General features: G+C 39.2%; 6 protein-coding genes and 2 long non-coding RNA genes across 13 annotated transcripts; 4 read left to right on the plus strand and 4 right to left on the minus strand.

Moving 5' to 3' along the window:
- Positions 1 to 668: 668 nt before the first annotated feature.
- On the plus strand, positions 669 to 4,175 carry LOC104800801 (putative pentatricopeptide repeat-containing protein At5g08310, mitochondrial). 2 transcript variants are annotated; one of them, XM_010523726.1, is made up of 3 exons: positions 669 to 3,365; positions 3,519 to 3,648; positions 3,754 to 4,175. In XM_010523726.1, the coding sequence occupies exon 1, from the start codon at positions 716 to 718 to the stop codon at positions 3,215 to 3,217; it is 2,502 nt and encodes an 833-aa protein (XP_010522028.1). In that variant the 5' UTR covers positions 669 to 715; the 3' UTR covers positions 3,218 to 3,365; positions 3,519 to 3,648; positions 3,754 to 4,175. The 2 variants fall into 2 exon arrangements, with proteins under 2 accessions (XP_010522028.1, XP_010522036.1); XM_010523734.1 differs by having other exon boundaries at positions 3,519 to 3,627.
- Positions 4,176 to 4,459: 284 nt separating this feature from the next.
- On the plus strand, positions 4,460 to 5,614 carry LOC104800839. The gene is made up of 3 exons (XR_769815.2): positions 4,460 to 4,925; positions 5,157 to 5,386; positions 5,529 to 5,614. It is a non-coding gene; the product is annotated as an uncharacterized LOC104800839 (long non-coding RNA).
- LOC104800811 (protein TRANSPARENT TESTA 16) lies at positions 5,362 to 7,815 on the minus strand. 5 transcript variants are annotated; one of them, XM_010523780.1, is made up of 7 exons: positions 7,728 to 7,815; positions 7,082 to 7,293; positions 6,346 to 6,415; positions 6,040 to 6,204; positions 5,905 to 5,946; positions 5,802 to 5,843; positions 5,362 to 5,708 (listed from the first exon to the last, which is right to left on the minus strand). In XM_010523780.1, the coding sequence occupies exons 2-7, from the start codon at positions 7,267 to 7,269 to the stop codon at positions 5,517 to 5,519; spliced, it is 699 nt and encodes a 232-aa protein (XP_010522082.1). In that variant the 5' UTR covers positions 7,270 to 7,293; positions 7,728 to 7,815; the 3' UTR covers positions 5,362 to 5,516. The 5 variants fall into 5 exon arrangements, with proteins under 5 accessions (XP_010522082.1, XP_010522074.1, XP_010522059.1 ...); XM_010523772.1 differs by having other exon boundaries at positions 7,082 to 7,296; XM_010523757.1 differs by lacking the exon at positions 7,728 to 7,815 and adding an exon at positions 7,626 to 7,721.
- Positions 7,816 to 11,464: 3,649 nt separating this feature from the next.
- LOC109116295 lies at positions 11,465 to 13,074 on the minus strand. Its single transcript, XR_002023781.1, has 3 exons — positions 12,844 to 13,074; positions 12,306 to 12,367; positions 11,465 to 12,225 (listed from the first exon to the last, which is right to left on the minus strand). It is a non-coding gene; the product is annotated as an uncharacterized LOC109116295 (long non-coding RNA).
- A 503-nt stretch (positions 13,075 to 13,577) lies between these two features.
- Positions 13,578 to 14,640, minus strand: LOC104800843 (thioredoxin-like protein YLS8). Its single transcript, XM_010523800.1, has 2 exons — positions 14,458 to 14,640; positions 13,578 to 14,067 (listed from the first exon to the last, which is right to left on the minus strand). The coding sequence occupies exons 1-2, from the start codon at positions 14,575 to 14,577 to the stop codon at positions 13,759 to 13,761; spliced, it is 429 nt and encodes a 142-aa protein (XP_010522102.1). The 5' UTR covers positions 14,578 to 14,640; the 3' UTR covers positions 13,578 to 13,758.
- Positions 14,641 to 14,846: 206 nt separating this feature from the next.
- LOC104800852 (nicotinamidase 2-like) lies at positions 14,847 to 15,727 on the plus strand. The gene has a single exon (XM_010523810.2). The coding sequence runs from the start codon at positions 14,954 to 14,956 to the stop codon at positions 15,554 to 15,556; it is 603 nt and encodes a 200-aa protein (XP_010522112.1). The 5' UTR covers positions 14,847 to 14,953; the 3' UTR covers positions 15,557 to 15,727.
- A 703-nt stretch (positions 15,728 to 16,430) lies between these two features.
- Positions 16,431 to 19,181, plus strand: LOC104800860 (porphobilinogen deaminase, chloroplastic). Its single transcript, XM_010523825.2, has 5 exons — positions 16,431 to 16,822; positions 17,390 to 17,795; positions 18,201 to 18,407; positions 18,625 to 18,802; positions 18,904 to 19,181. The coding sequence occupies exons 1-5, from the start codon at positions 16,584 to 16,586 to the stop codon at positions 19,014 to 19,016; spliced, it is 1,143 nt and encodes a 380-aa protein (XP_010522127.1). The 5' UTR covers positions 16,431 to 16,583; the 3' UTR covers positions 19,017 to 19,181.
- A 36-nt stretch (positions 19,182 to 19,217) lies between these two features.
- LOC104800863 lies at positions 19,218 to 22,259 on the minus strand. Its single transcript, XM_010523838.2, has 4 exons — positions 22,022 to 22,259; positions 21,278 to 21,372; positions 20,737 to 21,017; positions 19,218 to 20,282 (listed from the first exon to the last, which is right to left on the minus strand). The coding sequence occupies exons 1-4, from the start codon at positions 22,049 to 22,051 to the stop codon at positions 19,480 to 19,482; spliced, it is 1,209 nt and encodes a 402-aa protein (XP_010522140.1). The 5' UTR covers positions 22,052 to 22,259; the 3' UTR covers positions 19,218 to 19,479.
- Positions 22,260 to 22,550: the final 291 nt, after the last annotated feature.

The raw sequence follows: 22,550 nt of genomic DNA on the forward strand, positions 1-22,550 counted from the left end.
CAATATGTACGTTTTAAAAGTTTAATTTGGTTGAAATCTGTTATATTTGAATGTATACGAAAATGCGAAATAATATATTATATCATATAAATTGAATAATATACCAATTAAATTTGGAAATTTTCAATTAGTCATAAGATAAACGTAAAATTATATATTTATTTAGAATTTTTAAAATATCTATCTGTATCAGATTTTCCAGAAATATGAGATTTCATAGGCTTTTATATTTTAGAAAATTATAATTATCCAATTCCAAGTAATAGCTATTAGCTAGCTTTGTCTAGATTGGATTATTCATATTCAGTTAATTATTTTGATTTTAAAAAAGTTTTAACCGTCGAGTTTTCATATTTAATTCGGTTTGGTTTAGTTTATTTTGTTTGATAAAAGTATTATTTTAAATTTTTTATTATGGTGTAATTTGTATTCGATTATAGAAACGTCATAATTATTCGATTTTTGTAGTCAATTTTTTTTATGGGTTCGGTTATTTGCTCATTTATTAAATAAGCCGCTTTCCCAGACATCAAAATCGCGTCTTGAAACGCAATCAGGCTCCACCCTCAAAACGCTGGTCGCTGATTTCTCAGGAAAGCCAAACGCGGCCTCCAGTTGACAAAAAAAACCCGTTTTGGAGACTCTTCTCGCGGTCTCGTTTTGTTTAGTTTGGTCCAATCGAACTCGGGAGACATTCTGGGAACGTTTGTTTCTCATGGCCTTCTCGAGAGTCGCTGTTCTTCACCAGCGGTTCTTCAGACAACGCCATTCCCGCAGACCCTTCTCTACGAAGCACGAGAACATCAGTTTTCTTGCTCCCGATCAGTCGGAGCTTGCTCGGAACCTAATTTCCATCTTCACTAGACAACCCTTTTCCCCGGACGATCCCGAGCTGCGGAAACTCGCGCCCAAGCTCACCACCAAGGTTGTCGAAACCGTCTTGAATGGGTTCAATAGGTGGGGTTTAGCTTACTTGTTCTTCAATTGGGCTTCGAAGCAAGATGGGTATAGGAACGATATCTATGCTTACAATGCCATGGCTTCGATCCTATCACGTGCTCGACAGAATGCCCCACTGAGAGCTTTAGCGAGAGACGTTGTGAATTCTCGTTGTTTGATGTCCCCTGGGGCATTAGGGTTTCTGATTAGGTGTCTGGGTTGTGCTGGGTTGGTGGAAGAGGCAAGTTTCGTTTTTGATCGAGTTCGAGAGATGGGAATTTGCGTTCCGAATGTTTATACCTATAATTGTTTGTTAGAAGCATTTTCTAAATCTAGTTCAAGCTCGATTGAGTTGGTTGAGATGAGGTTGAAAGAGATAAGGGATTGCGGGTTTCATTTCGATAAATTTACCCTTACCCCAGTTTTGCAGGTTTATTGCAATACTGGAAAATTCGATAGAGCATTGAGCGTTTTCAACGAGATTCATGATCGAGGTTGGCTTGATGAACATGTATCGACAATCTTGGTCGTGTCATTTTGCAAGTGGGGTCAGGTGGATAAGGCATTTGAATTGATCGAGAGGCTGGAAGAACACCATATCAGCTTGAACTATAAGACTTACTGTGTTTTGATTCATGGGTTCGTAAAGGAGTCTCGGATTGACAAAGCACTTCAGTTGTTCGGAAAAATGCGTCAGATTGGTTTGACTGCGGATGTTGCGTTGTATGATGTGTTGATAGGAGGACTCTGTAAACATAAAGGTCTCGACATGGCTTTGAGTTTGTATTTGGAGATTAAGAGATTGGGGATTCCACCTGATAGGGGAATTCTTGGAAAGCTAATATGTTCATTTTCTGAAGAAAGCGATTTAACTCGGCTAGCAGAAGTAACCGTCAGAGACATGGACACAAAATCCGTAATGCTTCTTTACAAATCGATTTTGGAGGGATATATCCGGAAGAACTCATTGGACGAAGCTTACAATTTTGTTCGAGCACTGGTGGGAAATCCTGAGTCTGATGGTATCCCTGTGATTATTAGGCTTCTAAAGGACTGTAAGAAAGCAATTCCCCCAGATTCTTATTCATATAGCATTGTGATTGACAGCTTACTCAAAGCTAATAGGTTGGATATGGCGGTGAACCTGTTCCATGATATGGTCCAGAAGGGCCTTAGTCCCAGCCTCGCAATGTATAACAACATAATCGAGAGCATGTGTAAAGAAGGAAGGTCTGAAGAGAGCTTGAAACTTTTAAGGAACATGAAGGAGGCTGGAGTTGAACCGAGCCAATTTACGCTTAATTGTATTTACGGTTGCTTGAGTGAAAAATGTGATGTTGCAGGTGCTCTTGATCTGCTGAAAAAGATGCGTTTCTATGGATTTGAGCCATGGATAAAGTATTCAACCTTGCTTGTCAAAAATCTTTGTGAGAATGGGAGAGCATTTGAAGCTTGCAAATTTCTTGATGATGTGGTTGGGGAAGGTTTCCTTGGTCACATTGTTGCCTATACAGCTGCAATTGATGGTCTGGTAAAACATGAGGGAGTAGACAGAGCTTTGGAGTTATTCCAAGACATATGCACTCATGGGCATTGCCCTGATGTGATTGCGTATAATGTATTGATAAAGGCTCTCTGTAAAAGGCAGAGAGCTAAAGAAGCTGAGAATTTGGTAAACGAGATGATATTGAAAGGGTTAAAACCTTCTGTTGTTACATATAATAACATGATAGACGGATGGTGCAAGGAGGGTGAGATTGGGCAAGCCATGACTTGTTTCAAGAGGATTATGGAGGATGAGAAAGAGCCTGATGTTATTACATATACAAGCTTAATCCATGGACTATGTGCTAGTGGAAGGCCTGATGAGGCAATCATGCTGTGGAATCAAATGAAGGAAAAAGATTGCTGTCCTAACAGAATCACTTTCATGGCACTTATTCAGGGTCTTTGCATGTGTGGCAGGTCAAGCGAAGCCTACGTTTACTTTTGTGAGATGGAAGAAAAGGAGATGGAGCCCGATTCAACCGTTTACTTATCACTTATAGGCGCTTTTCTGTCTAGTGAAAACATTAGCACGGCTTTTGAGATATTCAAAGAGATGGTTCATAAGGGACAGTTTCCCGAGTCAGTAGATAAGAACTATCTGATTGCTATAGATGCAATGAACAAGTTTGTGAAGAACTCTAGGACTTCCTGTTATTTAACAGGTCTAATAAAAGATGGCAGGTTGCCCTCGGTGCACATTTTACGTGCTGGGAGTGGAAAATGTGCCTGAAACTTGTAACTGATACAGAGGATATTACCAAGTTTTTGCTCTGAGCTTTTCAACTTGCGATCAGGAAATCTCAGTTTTGACATAAAAGAAGAAGTTCGTCCTTGCTGATGTTGGCCTAATGTTTGAGGAAACTGCTCCTTTGGACCAGGTACATTACTGACACGCGTACATCTGACTAAAAGTACACAAAATAATTGTCTTGTCTGACACTGTTAACCATTTTTAGTTTATGAACTTGGAGAAAGAAAAAGGTTTGAACTTGTTGCTGCTACCTGTGATTACAATTGCATCTGATTGGCAGGTTGGAAATGGGAAAGAAATCAAAGATTTCGTCTTTGAGATGGCTATGGAGTTGTCCAACAACAAGAGAAGAACAAAGCAACTAAGCTTTTTGTTCAGGGAATCTAATGGTGAGCTTGCTTAGTGTACAGGTTGGCTGCTTGTCCTTCTATCGCATTTCTCTCACCTGCTAATCCCTGAATCATAATCATACTTCATGCCATTTGATCGGTTTTGATGTTGTTTCTCGAACTCAGATAAGTGCTGAATCTCCGAGCCCTATGCACAAGGGCGACACCTCCATAAAGGTTGCTTATCTGCCAGACCCGCATGTTTGTTCTTTACCGATACCCGATACAATGCAGCTCGAGTTTATGGCGGATAACGGTCATAGATCGACGATGCCCATGATGTGTTCATGATCCCTACAATGCCAAGAAGAAGGCACTGATGTGTGATTGCATCTCTATGGAGGTTGGTCACATCAAAGATGAGGGCAATATCCTTTTACCGCGAGTGAACTCACTTGAGATGGAATCTATATGTACACAATGCATGTTGTTCAATCTGTTCTTCTTTTAGAATAATGGTTGATTATTTTCCGTTTTGCCATTTAAATAATTAACCGCTGTTTGATTACTGTCTCTCACATTTATAGAAGATGTACGTCCGTCGGCCTTTCGTTACGGAAAATATGGTATTTTTTTGGATCTAAACCGTTCAAAATTTTCGAAAAATATCATTTTTAAAAATCCGAATTTTTTATAACCGAATCGGATCGAATTTTAATAAAATCGAAAAACAGAAAACTTTTTAAGATCTAATTTTTTAATTAAAAACTGAAATTAAATTTAAATCGAATTGAATATTATATAATAAACGATTGGTAAATATTTTTGTAAAACCAAAATAACCGAATCGAAACCATTTTGGAACTGAACTCGAATCGAACCGAGTAGAACATAAACTACACACTATTGTTACCGATTCCTGTCGGTTCTGTCTAGTCCCTACAGTTTCCAACCGGATTCCCGCCGTACGAGGTTTTTTACGTTAGAAATCCGCAAAAATCGGTGTGTGGTTTTAGAGCGGGTTCCGGCGTCAGTCTCGCTTCCGCGGGTATTATCTCAGTTTCGGATCCGTGATCCGGATACCCGCGGCGCGGTTGAAGATGAGTACTGCGATTTTTTTTTTTTTGAATTTCGTTGATTTACTTTAATTTGAGAGATATTTTGGTAATTTTATATGAAAACAAGTTTAATATTATTGTAGATACAAATATAAACCCGCAGCACGAATTTCCGGTTTCGCTTAACTCATTTTCTCTCCTTCGCGAGATCGGTACGGGCCTCGGGTAAAAACGTCTATTCATGGCACCGTCGCGAAAACTGGGTTGAAGTTGGATTTCCTCTTATGGTTCACTTCCACGGTTCGTTCTCAGACATCTTCCGCGCCGAAGCTGTTCGATGAAAGGGCTGAGTAGAACTTGGTGACGTGGAATAACCCAGACAGAGAACGTTTTTGTGCATGTTATCGGCTTAGTGAAAGATTCAAGCTTTTCTTCAAGAATCTTAAGGAAAGGGGGGGGGGGGGGGGGGAAGAACCAGATAGTTGAGGGTCACGCTTGTTTGGTCTAACTATAGGAACTTGGATCTTGCAGAAGCAGTTTGGAAGGAGGGTCGTAGAGTTACAGCCAGATCATGTTGGGCAATACTGTGGGGTGGGTGGTTCGATGATGCAAGAACCGTGAGAAATTAGAAGCATGAAGGAATTTGCCAGACAGGTCTTGAATCCCCGCACATTATCTACGCAATGACAGTTCAAGCTGTAGTGGCAACCAGACGAGAAACTTACACAACAAAACAAGAAGCAAACGCCATTACTCTTCAAGTTAATATGCATGGTCCAACCATCATTACTCACATATATTATAACTTCATATATATATATATATATATGTATATACCATCAAATCTGACAGATAAAGAGTTTTAACTCGGTTTTTTGGATCGATGTCTGATCAATCTTGAAGATTAGGCTGAGCGAGCTGGAGGCTGTAGGGGTGAATCTCAGAAGGAATGGTGGCGAGCTGAAGAACACTGCTCGGTTGCTCGCCGTAGAACTGAAGCTGCTCCAGGAACTGCTGATTCTCCGGCGGCTTCCCCTCCATTGCTACCTGCTGATACTCTACCGCTGCTCGGTGCTCCTGGATCTGCATTCATCATATCATATCTTATATATATGTATATATGGACCAACCATAATCAAGTTCAAGATGTCAGCTTTCAATGTTTGATAACATTACCCAACGGTACATGTTGTTGTTTTCTTCTTGCAGCATTCGTTCCTGTATATCAACGTATTCGGTTATAAGTTCATAACAGTGGCAAGATGAGAGAGAGAGCTACCTTTCTACTGAGATTGTCCAACTGTTGTTGTAGCAATTCATTCTACAGATTCAACAACATGAAAATGTCAGTGTCTTATAGGGAAATCAAAGGGGGGGGGGTGTATATAAACATATATATGATACATATGAATACCTTGCGGTCGCGGACCTTTTGGACAGAGAGTTCGAGCTGTTGCTCGAGTTCGTCGAGCTCGTTGGGAGGGATGGAGGTAATGTCCTGACCGTGGTACGGACGCATGCTCAGCTCAAGCTTACATGTCTCCCTCCTCAGGACCGCAATCTCGTGGAACAGTTGTTCCTACAACCAACACATCCTCCGTTAATACCCCTACTTTTCAGTTCGAACAATCAATGTTTCCGATTGCCAAAACATCTGAAACTAACATATTATATATCTATATATGCATATATATATATATATATGTATGTGTGTACTTACTCGGTTGTCATGATGTTCAGGGAGACGAGTTCCTGTGACTTTCAAGTACCTGTCGATGATCTGCTCCATCCTATATGTATCACATTCATCATCTTCACGAGTCAATATATGTGATTAAATTTGGATCTTTAAAGTTTAAATCAAACCATTACAAAAAAAAAAAAAAAGATGTTTCCATAGATTTTCTGGATATTAAATTGCACAGATAAATATGTATCAGATCTTATCAGGTAATATTTGCATAAATCTCTCTTGTATTCTTGCACATTAATTCAATATACATTAATCTAACTCCCTACATATATATTATTATTCTTTAAATTAGATTTGTAGACTTCTCCACAATCTGGAAAACATAATAGGGATCTTTCTCTTCAGTATATGCCCTTTTTTTCTTCGAATGCTAAATATAATCTAGTGTGTATATATAGATCCTGACATGTTTTGTATAATCTTCAAAGAAAACATAACCAAATTCTTCAAGTATTTTGGAAATTAAAGACTTCATGATGGCTTCTCCAGAAACCAATCATGATCTGATCACAGGCAAGACTTATACACAACAGACACTCACCACGCATTTAAATCACAAAATATCTAAAACACATTTTCTGAAACCCTAGCATGTCAGAAGGATTCTTCGTTGCAGAGAAATTCAGTCAAACCTTAGCCCTTGACCATCAAGCACACACACACAAGAAACCCAAAGAGAGAGAGAGAGAGATGAGTAGTGGACCTGAGAGGTTGGGAGCAGTATTCACAGAGCTTGCCGGTGCCGGAGAAGATGATGAGACCGATCTGAGCATCACAGAGGACAGAGAGCTCGTGTGTCTTCTTGAGAAGACCACTTCTTCTCTTGGAGAACGTAACTTGCCTCGCTGTCTGGTTCTCTATCCTCTTTATCTCTATCTTTCCTCTCCCCATTGCTACGCCCTTCTTCTTTTCCTCCTCCTCCAACCAAATCAAACACAAAATTAAGATATACAGTATTATATATATGTGTAGCATATATAATGTTCATCCAAAACCCATGAAAAAAGAATGACAAAATTAGCAAGTGTGACCCCGTGTGTGTGTGTTCTTGGGCCTCCATACGTACGTAGATATGGAGGAAGAAGAAGAAGAAGAAGAAGAAGAAGAAGAAGAAGAAGAAGAAGAGACCTTAAAATTAAGAGTCACAAATACAAAATTATCTATTTGTGTGAAGACCATGCAAGAAATTGGAAACCCTAAAACAAATCAAAACTACTATGCATCTGAAAACCTAAAATGGAGATTACTGGATCGGTTTCAAGCACGTTTTGATCCTTCATTTATGAATGATCCGAGAGAGAGAGAGAGAGAGATAGAGAGAGAGAGAGTGTGTCTTGATGAAGAAGTACTTTAGAAGAGTCCTCGGCGATGATGAGGAGATGGAGAGATAAGGGGTCTCATGCGCGCAAGAGAAATTAATGTGTGGAGAGTATATACTTTATTACACTTCTCTGTGTCTTGTCAGTCAGTTTGTATATATATATATATATGAGTGTGTGTATATATTTTTGCCGTGTAGTTTTTGCCCTCTCATTTATTTTCATGTTTTTTCTTCTGGATTTTAATTACATGCTCTTATAATTTTGATTATATACATACATCCCCACTAAAGATGCTAAACCAGCTTAATTTCTTGGCAAATTATTGTGTGTGTGTGTGTATATATAGTTTTTATGAATTATATTGAAGAGCAAAATCATTTTCAAACCTTGTTTCATCCACGTCAACGAACTAATAAAGCACCAAATATTTCTCCCGGAAACTAAAAATTATTACAACGGATGAATATCTATATATATATATATTTATATATATATAATATTCGATTGATACAATTAATGGATGAGTGATATTTAAGATGTTGCCGGATTATATGAATGAAAATTTTAGCATATCCTTTTGGAGGTTTGGGACCATCGATCATCTTGTTACATATTAAATAACATTTTCTTTATAATTAGGGTTTACGGCATTTAATGCTTCGGCCAAACTTTTGATCCTCTTTTTTTTTTCATAAAACGGTTTAACATATATATCTCTCATTGTGCATTAAACGAACTTTAACTATATAGTTTCAACATTTAGATTGATATATACGGATTTATAAAAGTTGAAAAGTTTTTTCATTCATGCATGCAAACTACACATAATTAACCTCTTGTTTCTGTGGATGTAATCATGTAAATATTAAGATTTCGTGTCTTACGGTAAAAATTTAAATTAATGGGTCGTCAAGGAAACAATTTTCTAATGATTTAACAAAAAAAAACAATTTTCTAATGAAAAAGTTATAATAAATTTGGATGTTGTGTTATAATTCAGAGGACACGTACGTAGTGGCAGTGTTGGTAATTTGACACACAGAGGAAACCCTCTTTCGTCCAACTAGGGTTCCAGGAGATGCCAAATGCAATCTGAATACTTACCATAAATGGAAAATACGGTGAAAAGGTTTTTTGGGGGGAATTAAGATTTCCAAAAATAGAAAAAGCAAAGGGGCCAATGGCCAAATGGGAAACGACAAATTGCAACAATCGTTGAAAATGACCTTTTTTTTATGCACTCTCCATCTCGACTTACTTTCATTTTCTTACCCACTCACCAGTTTAAAAAAACAAAACTTTATTTAAATTTCGTGTTTATTAATAATTTTTTCCTGTCTCTATATATTTTTATTGCAAATGTCAGTATTTTATTACACAGATAATACAGACGAAAAATATTTTTTTACAATTTCGTATCTATCTATATATATGTTAGAATTTTTTTTTGAATATATACGTACGAAAACATATATTGCAAACTTTTTGGCCTTGGGACCGAAGCCACGGATCCGGACTCTCGGCTTTGTGACGGCCGTACGTTTCCATCCGTGTCCGGCCGTTGGCCTCTTGGCCGACAGATCCATGCGTGTCGATTTTCTTAGACCGAATGGATCAATAATGATCGCTTATAAACCAATTATCGGATAAAAATGGAACCGTTTTAACAAATCTGGAATCGATTGAAAGGGGTTTGAAACTCTATCAGCTAACCGTATTAGATTCTGTTACCAAATCGATAAATGGAACGCGAAAATCTTAATATAATGTTAAATCGTTAGGAAACACGAATGATAAAACTATATTATTAAATTAATTTGAGAGTCAAATCTGATCGGAATAAGAGTCTTTTAGGTCTTCCACATTGTTTTAGAAAAAATATATATAAATAGAGTTTCTAGGAGCAAAACGTGATATATGATTCAAGGATAATTATCGTGTGTAACATATTTCTTTGTTTAAATGGAAATAAATATATTTTTAAAATTTTGAAACGAGGTAAAAGCACATCTAATGGGTGATCATAATTCATAAGAGAGCCGCGTGATTACTAAAATAAATATCGGAAAAAGCATTTCCTAGTAACCAAAACGCTATAGGCATGAAACAATATTACATGTAACATAACATAAAATTTGGTGTACATGGTATCTCTAAATGCGAAATTTAAAAAGGTGATAGGAAAAGAAAATTATTTGAAAGTTATTTTTAATCCTCGGAGATTTTACAAAAGTAGGTGGAGAAACCGTCGGTCAGACACCATGCTGGCATAATACAAAAATAGAAAAATATGATTAGAGAGAGATCAATAGATGGGTCCCCACAAAATTATTTTTGTCATTTTTAATTATATTCTATGGACATTATTTCGTATTTTGTGCAGTCCAACTTGGCTCTCTCTCTCTCTCTCTTCATACATACATACATACATATATATATATATATAACATAATCACATGTTATTTTGTAACGTGGAGTCATGCTTGTGTGTAATTATTTTATGAGCTTAAATTACTACACATGTAATAGAAAAAACAACACAATTAAAGATATATATATATATAATACCGTGTTTTCACATGAAACATGTTAAGTCATTTTATATTTGTAGTTACGAAACCACAGATAGTTCATATGATAATATTCAATCTTTCCATTTGGTCAGTGTGTGGATGATTATTTTTCACGTGAACCAATATTTGTTCGTTATAATATATATATTTTCTATGGATAATTATATGAATATGAAGGGAAAAGCGCGTCGTAGGAAGTGAATCGTTTGACGTCAACGTCTTTCACCACCACGGTGGGACCCATATCTCTCACGAAAAAATTCATCAAGTATTATTATTATCTAATTTCCAATTATATTGCATATTTGGTTATATAAATTGAAATCATTCCTGCGTTGTGACGCTGATCCATGCTTAGGTGGCATGCATTTTTAAGATTAGTAAACACATATATTCATCATTATATTTAAAACAAGTTGTACATGTAATGCCGTACATACATATATATATATATATATATATATGTATGCATATGATATGATCGTTTTGTGGCATGTATAATGTATTTTCTCTTTGTGATTATACGTTATCACTAGAAAACAAAAAGAGAATTTAAGCCCTAATAAATTATAGATTACCATATTGATTTATATACACTGTTTTGGGTTGGCAACTTGGTTCAATGGATTTGTAATCTCAATACTCGCCAAAAAAAACGAACCTTTACATGAACGTGTCATGTGTGTGTAGAGATGGAATAAAAAAAAGGGAAAAAGCACCAAATAGAAATTGGAAAAAGGAAGAATAATCCTAAGTAGGGGTGTCAATCGGGCCGGGCCGGCCCGAACCCGCATTCGGTTCGGAAGTTTTGGATTCGGACTCGGGCCGGCCCGATTTTTTCAGACCTATATAATTAAGCCTGAAGCCCGGCCCTATGTATTCCGGGCTCAGGTCGGGTCGGGATAGGTCGGAGCGGCCCGTGAACCTCTCTTTGTAAATGTTATTTTTTTTTCTTTTTTTAAAAAAAAATTCGGGCTTTCGGGCCAGCCCGACTCGAGTCCGAAGCCCCATTTGAGCCCGGTCTAAAAGCCTGATTTTTTTTCGGGCCAAGAAACTTCGGACCGGGCTTCGAACCTCGGACCCAAATTGACAGTCCTACCTATAAGTTAGTGAACCCTAAAAGTGTGAGAAATTAATTAAAGAATAGGAGCCAAAAAAAATGAGATTAATAGAAGAGAGCAATGAAATGGTATACATGAATTAAACCAAACATAAGTGAAGATCAATAGCATTTTAAGATACTTGGACTGCAAGTTACTTGTGTCATGACATCAAGATGTTATAAATTTAAGTCGTCGTCATATATTATACCCTTTTTTGTCTCATTTTCAGAATATAAATCCACTAATAGTAGATGTTATATATATATATATATGTGTGTGTGTGTGTGTGTGTGTGTCAGCAGCTCCTCAAGATTTAGGGTTTACCTTTTCCTCTTTGCAAAATGTTATCAGAGAACACCTCTTTCTTGGAAGATGCCGTGTATTGCTGCTCCGATACTGGCCAGAGATTCAATTCAACCACCGTCCCTTAGGCTTAGGCTCTTAATTTTGTCTTGAGCTGTGCCCTTACCGCCGGAAACAATGGCTGCAACATTCAGACGGATGCAACAGCTATAGAAGTGAGAACACCGTGTCTAGAAGAAGAAGGCCAAAGCCAGTGCACTGACACAAACCATTTATGATCCTCTCAAGGTTATTTACAGAATCCAAAATCAAACATTAAAGAGACAGAGATACTCGGGAGGAAGATCATACCGCCATAGTGATCTTTAAGGAATCTATCTAACTTTTCTCCAAAACGGAGGCTAAAGACTAGAAGCTCAAACAGGTGACTAAATTTTACTCCCACAACCAAATGCAGAAGGTGGTGGGTGGCATAGTCAAACTGGTTTACTTGCAACTCAGCAACAACAGGCTTCTCAGTTCCATTTCCCTGTTTGATCATATGATCTATAAATGAAAAACAATGTTGGTCAAAATGAAGGGCAACCCTTTATTCCTTTGGAATAGAAAGATGTATATCTTGTTACCTTATTCAATGCAACAGCAGCATCTTCTGCAGTACCTGTTATTTCTCCAACAAGAATGATACCTGAAAAAAAGAATCAATTGTTTCGATATCCGTGTCAGAATCTTTCATGAAGCTACTAACAGAGAGGATGGGGAACCGCAAGTAAAAATATCGGACGAAAAGAACAAACAGCAGAGAAGATGAACTGCAAATGTGACAACACCAAAACAGCACAACCAGAAAGGAGGTTCTATTGCAATTGGATCACTATCATCGACAAATTGAAGGGCTTCAATATAACATAAGCATGTGGTTGTCGACCAATGGCAAAGCAGTAAAACTAATCAATGGAAACAAGAAGTTTCAGATCTAAAGAGTAGAAGAACAAAACATATATGCAACCAAACCAACTTGTCAATGTCAAGAAGTTCCAGGCAAAATGCACTGAAGCCATTAGCAGAACCACCAGATGAAGCTGCTGGTCCGGTATAGACTGAGTTATCAGATACAAGAACTGAGAAGTCATGTTGGCATGTTTGTGCAGGAGGTAGACTTACAGAAAGAAACCAGAATAAACGCAGTTGAAGCAATCAGGTCTCTTTCCAACTAAATGTATTGGCGTTTCTCAGCTGAGCCTTACACTTAGCATGGGAAAGATGGTTGATCCAAATATCCAGAAGCTCCAAGATTCTAGTGCAGCAAGAAACCGAGCAAGACAGTGGAATAATCAATATAAAATTAACATTATACATGCACAAAGATGAGTACTGGATCCCATCAAATCGTGATCTCCCCTCACCTATAAGCAGCAGTCAGAAGGCCAGCTGAGTTACAAAGCCATTACCTGTGAATCAAAGCAAAAGTTCATCAGAAGATTATTACATGAAAAAAGAGAACAGAAGACAACCCAATATTGCAAAACGTCCCAATTGTACCAACCACGATAACAGTATTCATTATGCAGTATTAAGCCCAAAATGGAGCGTCTGAAATAAAGGAACATATCGGCGGTTTTTTTTCTTTCTGGTACTTCGTAGGAGAACTGGTGGTCGAACTTGTGGAAGCTGTCCAGAACAAGCATGAAGATCCAGAAGCATAGGATGATACATAATTACATATACGTACAGTGTGTATAACCCAATACAGTATCCCTTACGATGTACGTACTGACAGGACAGGTTCTCCTTCACCTGCATGTTTCACTGCAATGGAAAAATTATAGTTGACACAAACAACCAGTTCAGCTTCCGCTCAGGCGCAAAAGATAAGGCTACAACAGGAAACAGCAAAATAAGAGATGAAGATGTAACAATGTACATAAATTCCATATTGGCTTTTGAGTTTCATTCGATTATCTTTCAAGCATCACACAAAGCAAACTGGAATTAAAGGCAACAATCATAGGCCACAGCATGCGTGAGCAATGTTATACATGGCATCGACGAGCTACAGAACATGCTCGAAAAAGCCAATTAGTAGCGGTATTTGGTGGAGTAGTCCTTGGGAGCAATCACCAGACCACGCCCCTTCCTCGCACCACGGTAGACAGTCTCGACAATATCGATGAACTCTTGCTTGTCCTTGAGAGCCCAGTTGATCTTATTGTTGTTTCCAGTTCCAAGATCAATCATGATGTGCTTGTTCCTGAAGAAGAACATGATCGTCGAGGGATCATACAGCTCGTACATCGTGTTGAAATCTGGCACCTCCGTAATGTCCACCAGATATATAACAGCGAAATTCTTTAGGGTCTCGGCAACAGATGCTAGCACTTCATCCATCTGAACCCCAAACCAAAAAAATCGCACAAAACATCCATAAGTATTCCCTCAAACACATTGTCACAAGGCTAAAAACAGAGAGTATTTAGTTGAAGACAAATACAAACAAATTCATCAAATGTCAACCATTTCTTAGTGAAAAGGATCACTAGAATCACTACAAGCAGCTTCAGGTCTAGTGATCTCTAAATTTAGCACGAAAGGGTTACAATTTTCACCTAGCCCTCGCTTGAACAGCAGATTTTCCATCTAATTAGCTCGAAAGATGCAAAATTTGTTTGCACAATCAGACCCGATTCGCAAATACCGATGATGGGTATCGAAATATTTCCAACCCTAATCGAATCAAACATAATACCGATTTCGAAAAAGGAAGGAAGGAGGTAAAACCTGCATGCAGGTCTCGTCCCAGTCGTGGCCGAAGCGTATGACGACGAGACGCGCTTCCTCCGCGAGGATCGCCTGGTCCACCGCCCATCCCGAGTGCAAGTGCGGTAGCAGATACGACATCTTTCACCTCTCTCTCTCTCCGCCCGCGAGTGAAATGAAATCCGATCTAAACCAATTTAGCCCCCTTTTGTGCCCTAGTTTTCTACTCCCCTCGCGATCGCGGTTGCGCGTGGGACACACGCTCGACCGATCTGACGACTGACTCCTACGACCACGGCCCATTTACCTTTTTCGGCCTGGCCCATATTGACTCTTCTTAATAATCAAAATACACGATCAAATATTATTGTATTTATTTATGTGTGTGTAAAATATAAATATAAATATAAATATAAATATAATACTAGGAAGAAGTCGTGGTCCGATTGAACGTAATAGAAGCGCCGAGTCTTTTCTCTACATTTCTCTCATCCCAAACCTTCCTTCGTCGGCGTCAATGGCTTCTTCTTCCTCGTACAAGAAGTACGAGATTCGCAAGCGGAACCCTAACCCTAAATCCGCCGCCCTCCTCGTCATCGATCTGCAGAACTACTTCTCCTCCATGGCCAATCCCATCCTCCGCAACGCCCTCGCCACAATCGACCTCTGCCGACGGGCCTCCGTCCCCGTGTTCTTCACGCGCCACCTCCACAAGTCTCCTTCCGATTTCGGCATGCTCGAAGAGTGGTGGAACGGCGATCTCATCATCGACGGCACCCCCGACGCCGATCTCATCCCGGAGATCCGGCTACGCGTGTCGGGTCCCGAGAATGAGATCGTGGAGAAGAACACGTACAGCGCGTTCGCCGGCACGCGCCTCCAGGAGAGGCTGACGGAGATGGGGATCGAGGAGGTGATCGTGATCGGGGCGATGACGAATCTGTGCTGCGAGACGACGGCGCGTGAGGCCTTCGTAAGGGGATTTAGGGTTTTCTTCTCGACGGACGCGACGGCAACTGCGAATCGCGAGCTCCACGAGGCAACGCTCATGAATCTGGCTTATGGGTTTGCTTATCTCGTCGATTGCGATGGGCTTACCAAATCCTTAATCACAAATTAACTTAATTAAACTTCCTTTTTTCTGTATAAAATCAATACATTTTATGTTTATATATGTTTTGTTGAATTGCATCTGACGAATTTGGATTTGATGCACATTTTCTTATATTTGGGTCAAATGCGCATAAAGTTACAAACTTTGAGATTAAATGGAATAAGGACAACTTATTTATCTCGATATTAATTTTTCTAGTTTAAACCCATGAAAATTTCGGACTTCTGTAATTATCCAGAATTTAATTATTTAAAATCCAATTTTAAAGATGAAAATGGGCAGGATATGTAACTAAGTTGAGTCCATATATATTGGATATAAATTAGGGAGAATCTGTTTAATAAATAAAAGGGTAAAATCCTAAAAAAACCTCCAACTTGTATAAAAATATATATAAATAAATCTTAAATTTAAAAACTATCGTTCAATTCTCGAACTTGTAACTTGTCACTGAATAAAACATCGAACTTGTAAATTATTGCGCTAATAAATCTTTGACCGGTTTGACCACAATTTCAGACGATCGAAAATCCACGTATTAACGGATTGTTGATGTCAATTTATACATGTTATCAATTTTAGTTTAAAAAATGATATCAGCAATCCATCAATATGTGGATTCCTGATCGTTTGAAATTGTGGTCAAACCGATCTAAGGTTTATTAGAGCAATAATTTGTAAGTTCGAGGTTTTATTAAGTGACAAGTTACAAGTTCGAAGATTGAATGATAGTTTTTCAAATGGAAGGTTTATTTGTATATATTTTTGAAAGTTTGAAGTTTTTTTAGGATTTTACCATAATAAAAACAAACAGTACGGAACATCTTAACTTAGGATAAACCGGGCCGCAGGAAATCTTAACCCTAAAACCCCCATAGCAGAGAATCCTGATATCCTATCCAGTATCCTCAGCTCTCATCATCGTCGCCATCATCATCATCTCTCATCAACTCCACTCTGAAAGCTCTTCCCTTTACGAGTCCCATAACAAAATCCAATCTTGCATTCCTTTGCATTTCTGTAACCGGAATCCATGGACGTCTCCTGTTCTCTCTCCCCAGCTCACCAAATCTCTTTCTCGTTGAAACCCTCTTCGTTGGTCAACTCTTGCTCTCTCGGGTCGGTCTCTGTTCTCGGATTCTCTCTGCCGCACCTCAGATCTCCGCTTTCGGCTAGATGTCGTCAAGGTCGGACTTCCGGCGTCATTAGATCCTGTGTTGCTGTTGAACAGAAGCCCCGGACGGCTATTATTAGAATTGGTACAAGGGGAAGGTAAATTTCCCTCCTTTTATATCCCAGGCCTCATCTGAATTATTGATCTTGCTCGGATAAATGAAATGTTGGGTCTAGGAGCGTCTGGGTGCAAATGGGTTCGCCTTAATTTCCTGAATTCGGCTTGCGTATAAGCGAATGTATTTGTTTTATGAGGTTTGACCGATGGAAGAGTTGGATCCGGTTCCTGATTGTTTGGCTGAAATGAGGATTACGTTGTTTTGCTGGATCGTTATGCGGGAAGTTCTGCGTTAGTTCTGGCAATGATTTAGCGAATCTCTTCGCCAAGTGCGAGCTTCGATCTGATCACGACATCTCTATTGGTTTCATCTTCTCTGTTCTTGACGAGTTGTAGTACACAATGCGTGTCTCTATCTTGCTTCAGTAGGTCTTCTAATGTATGAAGTGTATGAAGGGAAAAAATGAGTTATTCTTGCTGTTTGTTTCTTTCCAGGTTCGGGGATCTTGCATTATTGTTGGAGTTATGTCTTTGCTTAACTTGTTTTAACGGGTATGATTCAGCTTATCTTCTTCCTTTTGCTTATAGTCTTCCCATATGTAGGACAGCCCCCTAGCACTTGCTCAGGCATACGAGACTCGGGACAAGCTCAAGTCTATACACCCAGAACTAGCTGAAGATGGGGCTATCCACATCGAGATCATAAAAACTACTGGTGATAAGATTCTAACTCAACCACTTGCAGATATTGGTGGGAAAGGGCTTTTCACCAAAGAAATAGACGAGGCTTTGATAGATGGGCGTATTGACATTGCTGTCCACTCAATGAAAGATGTTCCAACTTACTTACCTGATAAAACGATTTTACCCTGTAACCTTAAGCGTGAGGATGTCCGGGATGCATTTATATGCCTGACCGCAGCTTCATTGGCCGAGCTTCCAGCTGGAAGCGTTGTGGGAACTGCTTCTCTTAGAAGAAAGTCACAGATACTCCACAGATATCCTTCTCTGAAGGTTAGTTATCAAGTCTCATCATGTATCAGCTAGTCATCTCTCTGTGAAAGTTTCACCACCCTTCCCATTTATATGAACGAAAATATTGTTAGCTTTTCAGAATTTGGTATGTTCAAAAAGGAGAATAAGCTGCGCTGTTCATATTTTTTCCCTGACATCAAAGACCCTGTTTATGTTTACATATTTCTGGAATTTTTGTTCTCCTTGCTCCATTGGCGTCTGAATTCTTACATCGTGTAAAGAAACTCAGTTGGCCAAACTAGTGAAAGGGTTCTACTGTTTTACTGGTTCTGCTATAAAAGAGCTGTCAGCAAGAGAGTCAGAGCTGAAAAAGATTGAGACTACCCTTTGTAGCTGTAAAAATTTGATCTTTAATATTGTTTTTCGTTAAACTGTATTCTGCAGGTTGAGGAAAACTTCAGGGGTAACGTCCAGACAAGACTGTCAAAGCTTCAGGGAGGAAAGGTTCACGCCACTCTATTAGCGTTAGCTGGGTTAAAGAGGTTGAATATGACGGAGAATGTCACGTCAATCTTATCCATCGATGAAATGCTACCAGCGGTTGCTCAAGGTGCGATTGGAATCGCCTGCAGGAGCGATGACGATAAAATGGTTTGTCAAACTCTCTCTTGAAACCCATTCTCTAGTCGAGATAGAATCTCAGAGCCGTAAAGGATGTTCCAATGGTAGTTCGGGTAACAGGGTTTAGATAGGAAGAAAAAGTTAATAATGTCAGATAACAAAGGCTTCCAAAACTTGTAGGATCATTGAAAAAAGTTGGGACTAATGTAACTGGGACGGCTTGCTCTGTTGGTTTTTACATATGCAGGCTAATTACTTAGCCTCGTTGAATCACGAGGTAACAAGACTAGCGGTTGCATGTGAGAGGGCATTTCTCGAGACATTGGATGGATCATGCCGTACTCCTATTGCTGGATATGCATCTCAGGACGACGATGGCAACTGTGTTTTCAAGGGTTTGGTCGCTTCTCCTGACGGAACTCGTGGTATGAATACACGTAATCCCTATACGTTATATATGACGAGAATCATGCACATGCACATGTGATAAAGATCGTTCATTTGCTAATATCGTCGCCTGATTCAGTGCTCGAGACCTCAAGAAAAGGTCTGTATGCGTTTGAAGACATGGTGAGGATGGGGAAAGACGCAGGACAAGAACTGCTTTCTCGTGCTGGTCCCGGCTTCTTCGGCGTTTAAGCCATTCGGACAGGAATCAGGATAATCTGTGACACGGATGAGGCTTAGGATATAGGATTTTGTTTTCATCCTAATATGTTGTAACTTTATGTTTATGAGAGAAAATATTGCTGTATCTTATGGTTTTGATGAAGATTCTTCCCAATGTAAAACCAGTTTTCCCAATTGATCTTCGTGTAAACATTGCACAAGAGAGAGAGAAGCGCTGAATATTCAAACCCATCAAATCAGTGTTTGTAAACACAAAACAGAACCATTACATTCTCCCTGTTTTTTGTTACCAATTGGCGTAATTTCTCGAAAATAAATTACAGTTAATGCAATTAAAATCTGGTAAGCTTTCGGTTTAAAGCTCAAATCCTGTAAGAAACTTTCAAGGACTTGTAGCCGAGAGAGAACAAGTGTTCTACTGCCAAACACAGTAAAGTCTCATAAAAAAAAACGAGAGAAAAACTCAAGAAGCTTAGCTCCATCTCCGCCTGTCCTCCTCTTCATCAACAGGAGTATACCACTCTGGTCGTCTCTTAGAATTGCTCAGCCTGTAGTTCAGCAGCAGTTCCTCGTTCTGTAAAGCCCTTGTGGCCACCAGAACAAGACCCTTCAGAACCATTGTATCCGACCCAAAACCACCGGTTCGAAACCAGAAGCTGCCGAATCTCCTCATCTTTGCTTCCCCTCTGTTCCCGAAAGATATGTTTGGAATGTAAGGTCTCATCTTGTTCTCTGTCAAGGGGAAATCGTAAGGGCATATCATCACGTTCGGGGTCATGTCTTTTGCCGGATGGTTGGTGTAATGACCCAAAGCCAACGGGTTTCTCCTCTCTAGAACCTCCTTGACATTTCCCGAAGCTTCAAGCGGTTTACTCAGCAGCTTCCACATTCTGTCTGAACCTTTTTCTTCTGTGTTTGCACCTGCTATGGTCTCTGGCATGGTGGGAGTGGACCCATCCCAAACTTCCCGCGACTCTCCTCCATAGCCCCAAGGCTGAGCGTTTATTACAATCCCGTCATACCTTGTGATCAGGTATGAGTTGTGAGCATCAACCCTTGGGTACCCGGGAATGTACCTGTAATAAGCAGGGGAGTAAATCACACCGGGGTAGAAGGCTATCACAGAACCGGCATCTGCTTCACCCTCGATGAAACACCCTTGACCCGCATCTTTGTGAGGAATTTGGGATGGTTTAATCTGAAGGCTGTAGCCCATTAGATCCTTTAACCTCTGCGAGACTTCAGCGAGTTTCAATGGCTTTGTCTCCGGAACAACTGTGCTGAAGAAGAATCAGTAAGAGTGATTAAGATAATAAGAAAGCAGAGTTAATGTACTACACAATAAACCATTGGTGCATAGTTGATGTTTGCACTTAAAATGATTTACGCACTAAGATTCCATTAGTCATATCGAGTTAGGTTTCAAGTCTCAGTCCTCCAAAGCAACCCAAAAACAGGGAGCAAGAAGCAACAAACTTGTCCAATCTACATGAAACTCTATACCAAAAAAGGACAGAAAAATTGAAATACATATGCGAGTTCTGATATGCAACCGCCTGAATTGCCATTTAAGAAGGTATTATTTCATAATCTCTAACCACAGGTCCACAGATAACTTGTTAATAAAATCTGGGCAGGTCCATGCTTTTGCGTTTAAAGGGTTCCAACTTTTGTATCATCATATAAAGCAACAACCTATCAACTGCACACAATTAAGTAAAAAACTCACCAGGCTTGCCAACGGCTGGAGTGTTGTCACTCCTGCCAACAGCAAAACTAAGGCCACTCTTTCGAGGAGGGCTTGTCATTTGCGACCCTGTCTCCATCTGTTCCTTATCCTTGTCAACATCAGGAAGAAGAATTTCATCCATCAAAGAGCAGAAGTTTTCAATTTGGTAGTGGATGTTCTCCTGAACTTGCTTTTGTTGCTCGGATATAGAGGCTTGACCAGCCATCTCAATGATCTCTTCTGCATCAGCTTCCTCAGCATTCCTTCCCAAGCGATTATAGCTGAATAAATATAATTTTTTAAGACCAAAGCCAAGTGAAAAAAGGGCAATGATTGTTGGTCATTTACATTTGCAAAGAGCACCTAGACAACTCAATTCAACTCAACAACAGATGGCCATTTGTCAGACAACTCAACATGAGTATGATCATTGTCAAAACATTAGTTCATCAAAAAAACCAAGCTAGTTTACACACTTATATGTAAGAGTAAGGTGAAAATCTTTTCTTGCAAAAACACTTCACATCAAACATATAATTACCTAGTATACATAAACAGCATGTTCATGTCAGCTTCAAATTGCAGTTGCCTTGGATTCTTAGCAAATGTGGGGCTCTTTGCAAGAACTCCAACAGCCTGGAACCACAAAGAATGGACAAAAATGATGGAATCAGAAAAAGAAAGACGGAAAAGGAGGAGGAAAGAACCAAATCTCAAAGATGATTATGTTATTACTGAACCTCCAGAAATCACATGCTCTATAATCCCATCCCACGATCCCTCTCACAAGGATTACCATTTCAAGTTGTATAGCAAATATCGGCTTTTGACCAAGACGAATGAAAATTTCCCCGAATCCGGTTTTAGCATACACTATGATAAATCTAAATCAGGTCCCTGGACAAAAATACTTGCTGCGTGAAGACCACAAGTTAAGACATTCCTCGGGATTAAACCCGCCATCTCCCAGCCATTGAAGACGAGCTCAAAACCGACACAGGTCGAATCCTTATGATGCAGAACAAAACCCAATCTGCTCTTTACTAAACCCTAATTCTTATGTTATGATAAGTTCAATTTCACGACACAACATCTGAACTAGAGCTGTAACACCTGATGAAATCAAGCTAACTTGAAGAAACACGATCCACGAAAAGCTTGAACGCAAACAAAATCAGAGCTTTCTCTGTACCCAACACCGCAACAATGAAAAATTATACAGAGATGAAAATTTCCAAAAAGGGTCGGAAAATCGAGAGGGTTAAACCCAGGAAAAGATATTCACCTGTTGAAATTTCTTGAAAAGAAACGCCATTTCCGATTTCAGGTGAAACTGAGGGGAGAAACCCAAATGTGAGATCCTTTCTTAGATTTTCGGCGGCATAGAAGAGCGCAGTTGTCTCAGTTGAAGTCGAACCTTCCACCTCCACGGACGATGCTTTCTCGTTCGACTCTTAGGCTTGGGCCCATTTAGATGCCGATTTCTGGGCCTCAATGTATTATTTTATTTAGGTTTTGAATTGGATGGCTTTTATTTTTGGTTTTTGGTTTTAGTTTTTGGATTTTGGTTTTTAATTTTTAGTTTTTGGTTTTTAGATTCTATAATATGTAAAAACTAAACAGAAATAGCATTTGGTTTTTCATTGATTTTTTCACTAAAATGATTTTTCAAGTTTTTAGGAAAAATAATTTTGTGAAAACTTGAATGATAACTTTTTTTATTTTTGGATTCTAAAAATTCCAAAAACTACAAACATTCGAGGCCTTACTTTTTTAGGACTTTGGGGCCTCTAAATGTTCTTTCTGTTCCATTT

The sequence above is a fragment of the Tarenaya hassleriana genome, unplaced genomic scaffold, assembly GCF_000463585.1.
Source record: "Tarenaya hassleriana unplaced genomic scaffold, ASM46358v1 Cleome10, whole genome shotgun sequence".
In the NCBI taxonomy this organism is placed as follows: domain Eukaryota; kingdom Viridiplantae; phylum Streptophyta; class Magnoliopsida; order Brassicales; family Cleomaceae; genus Tarenaya; species Tarenaya hassleriana.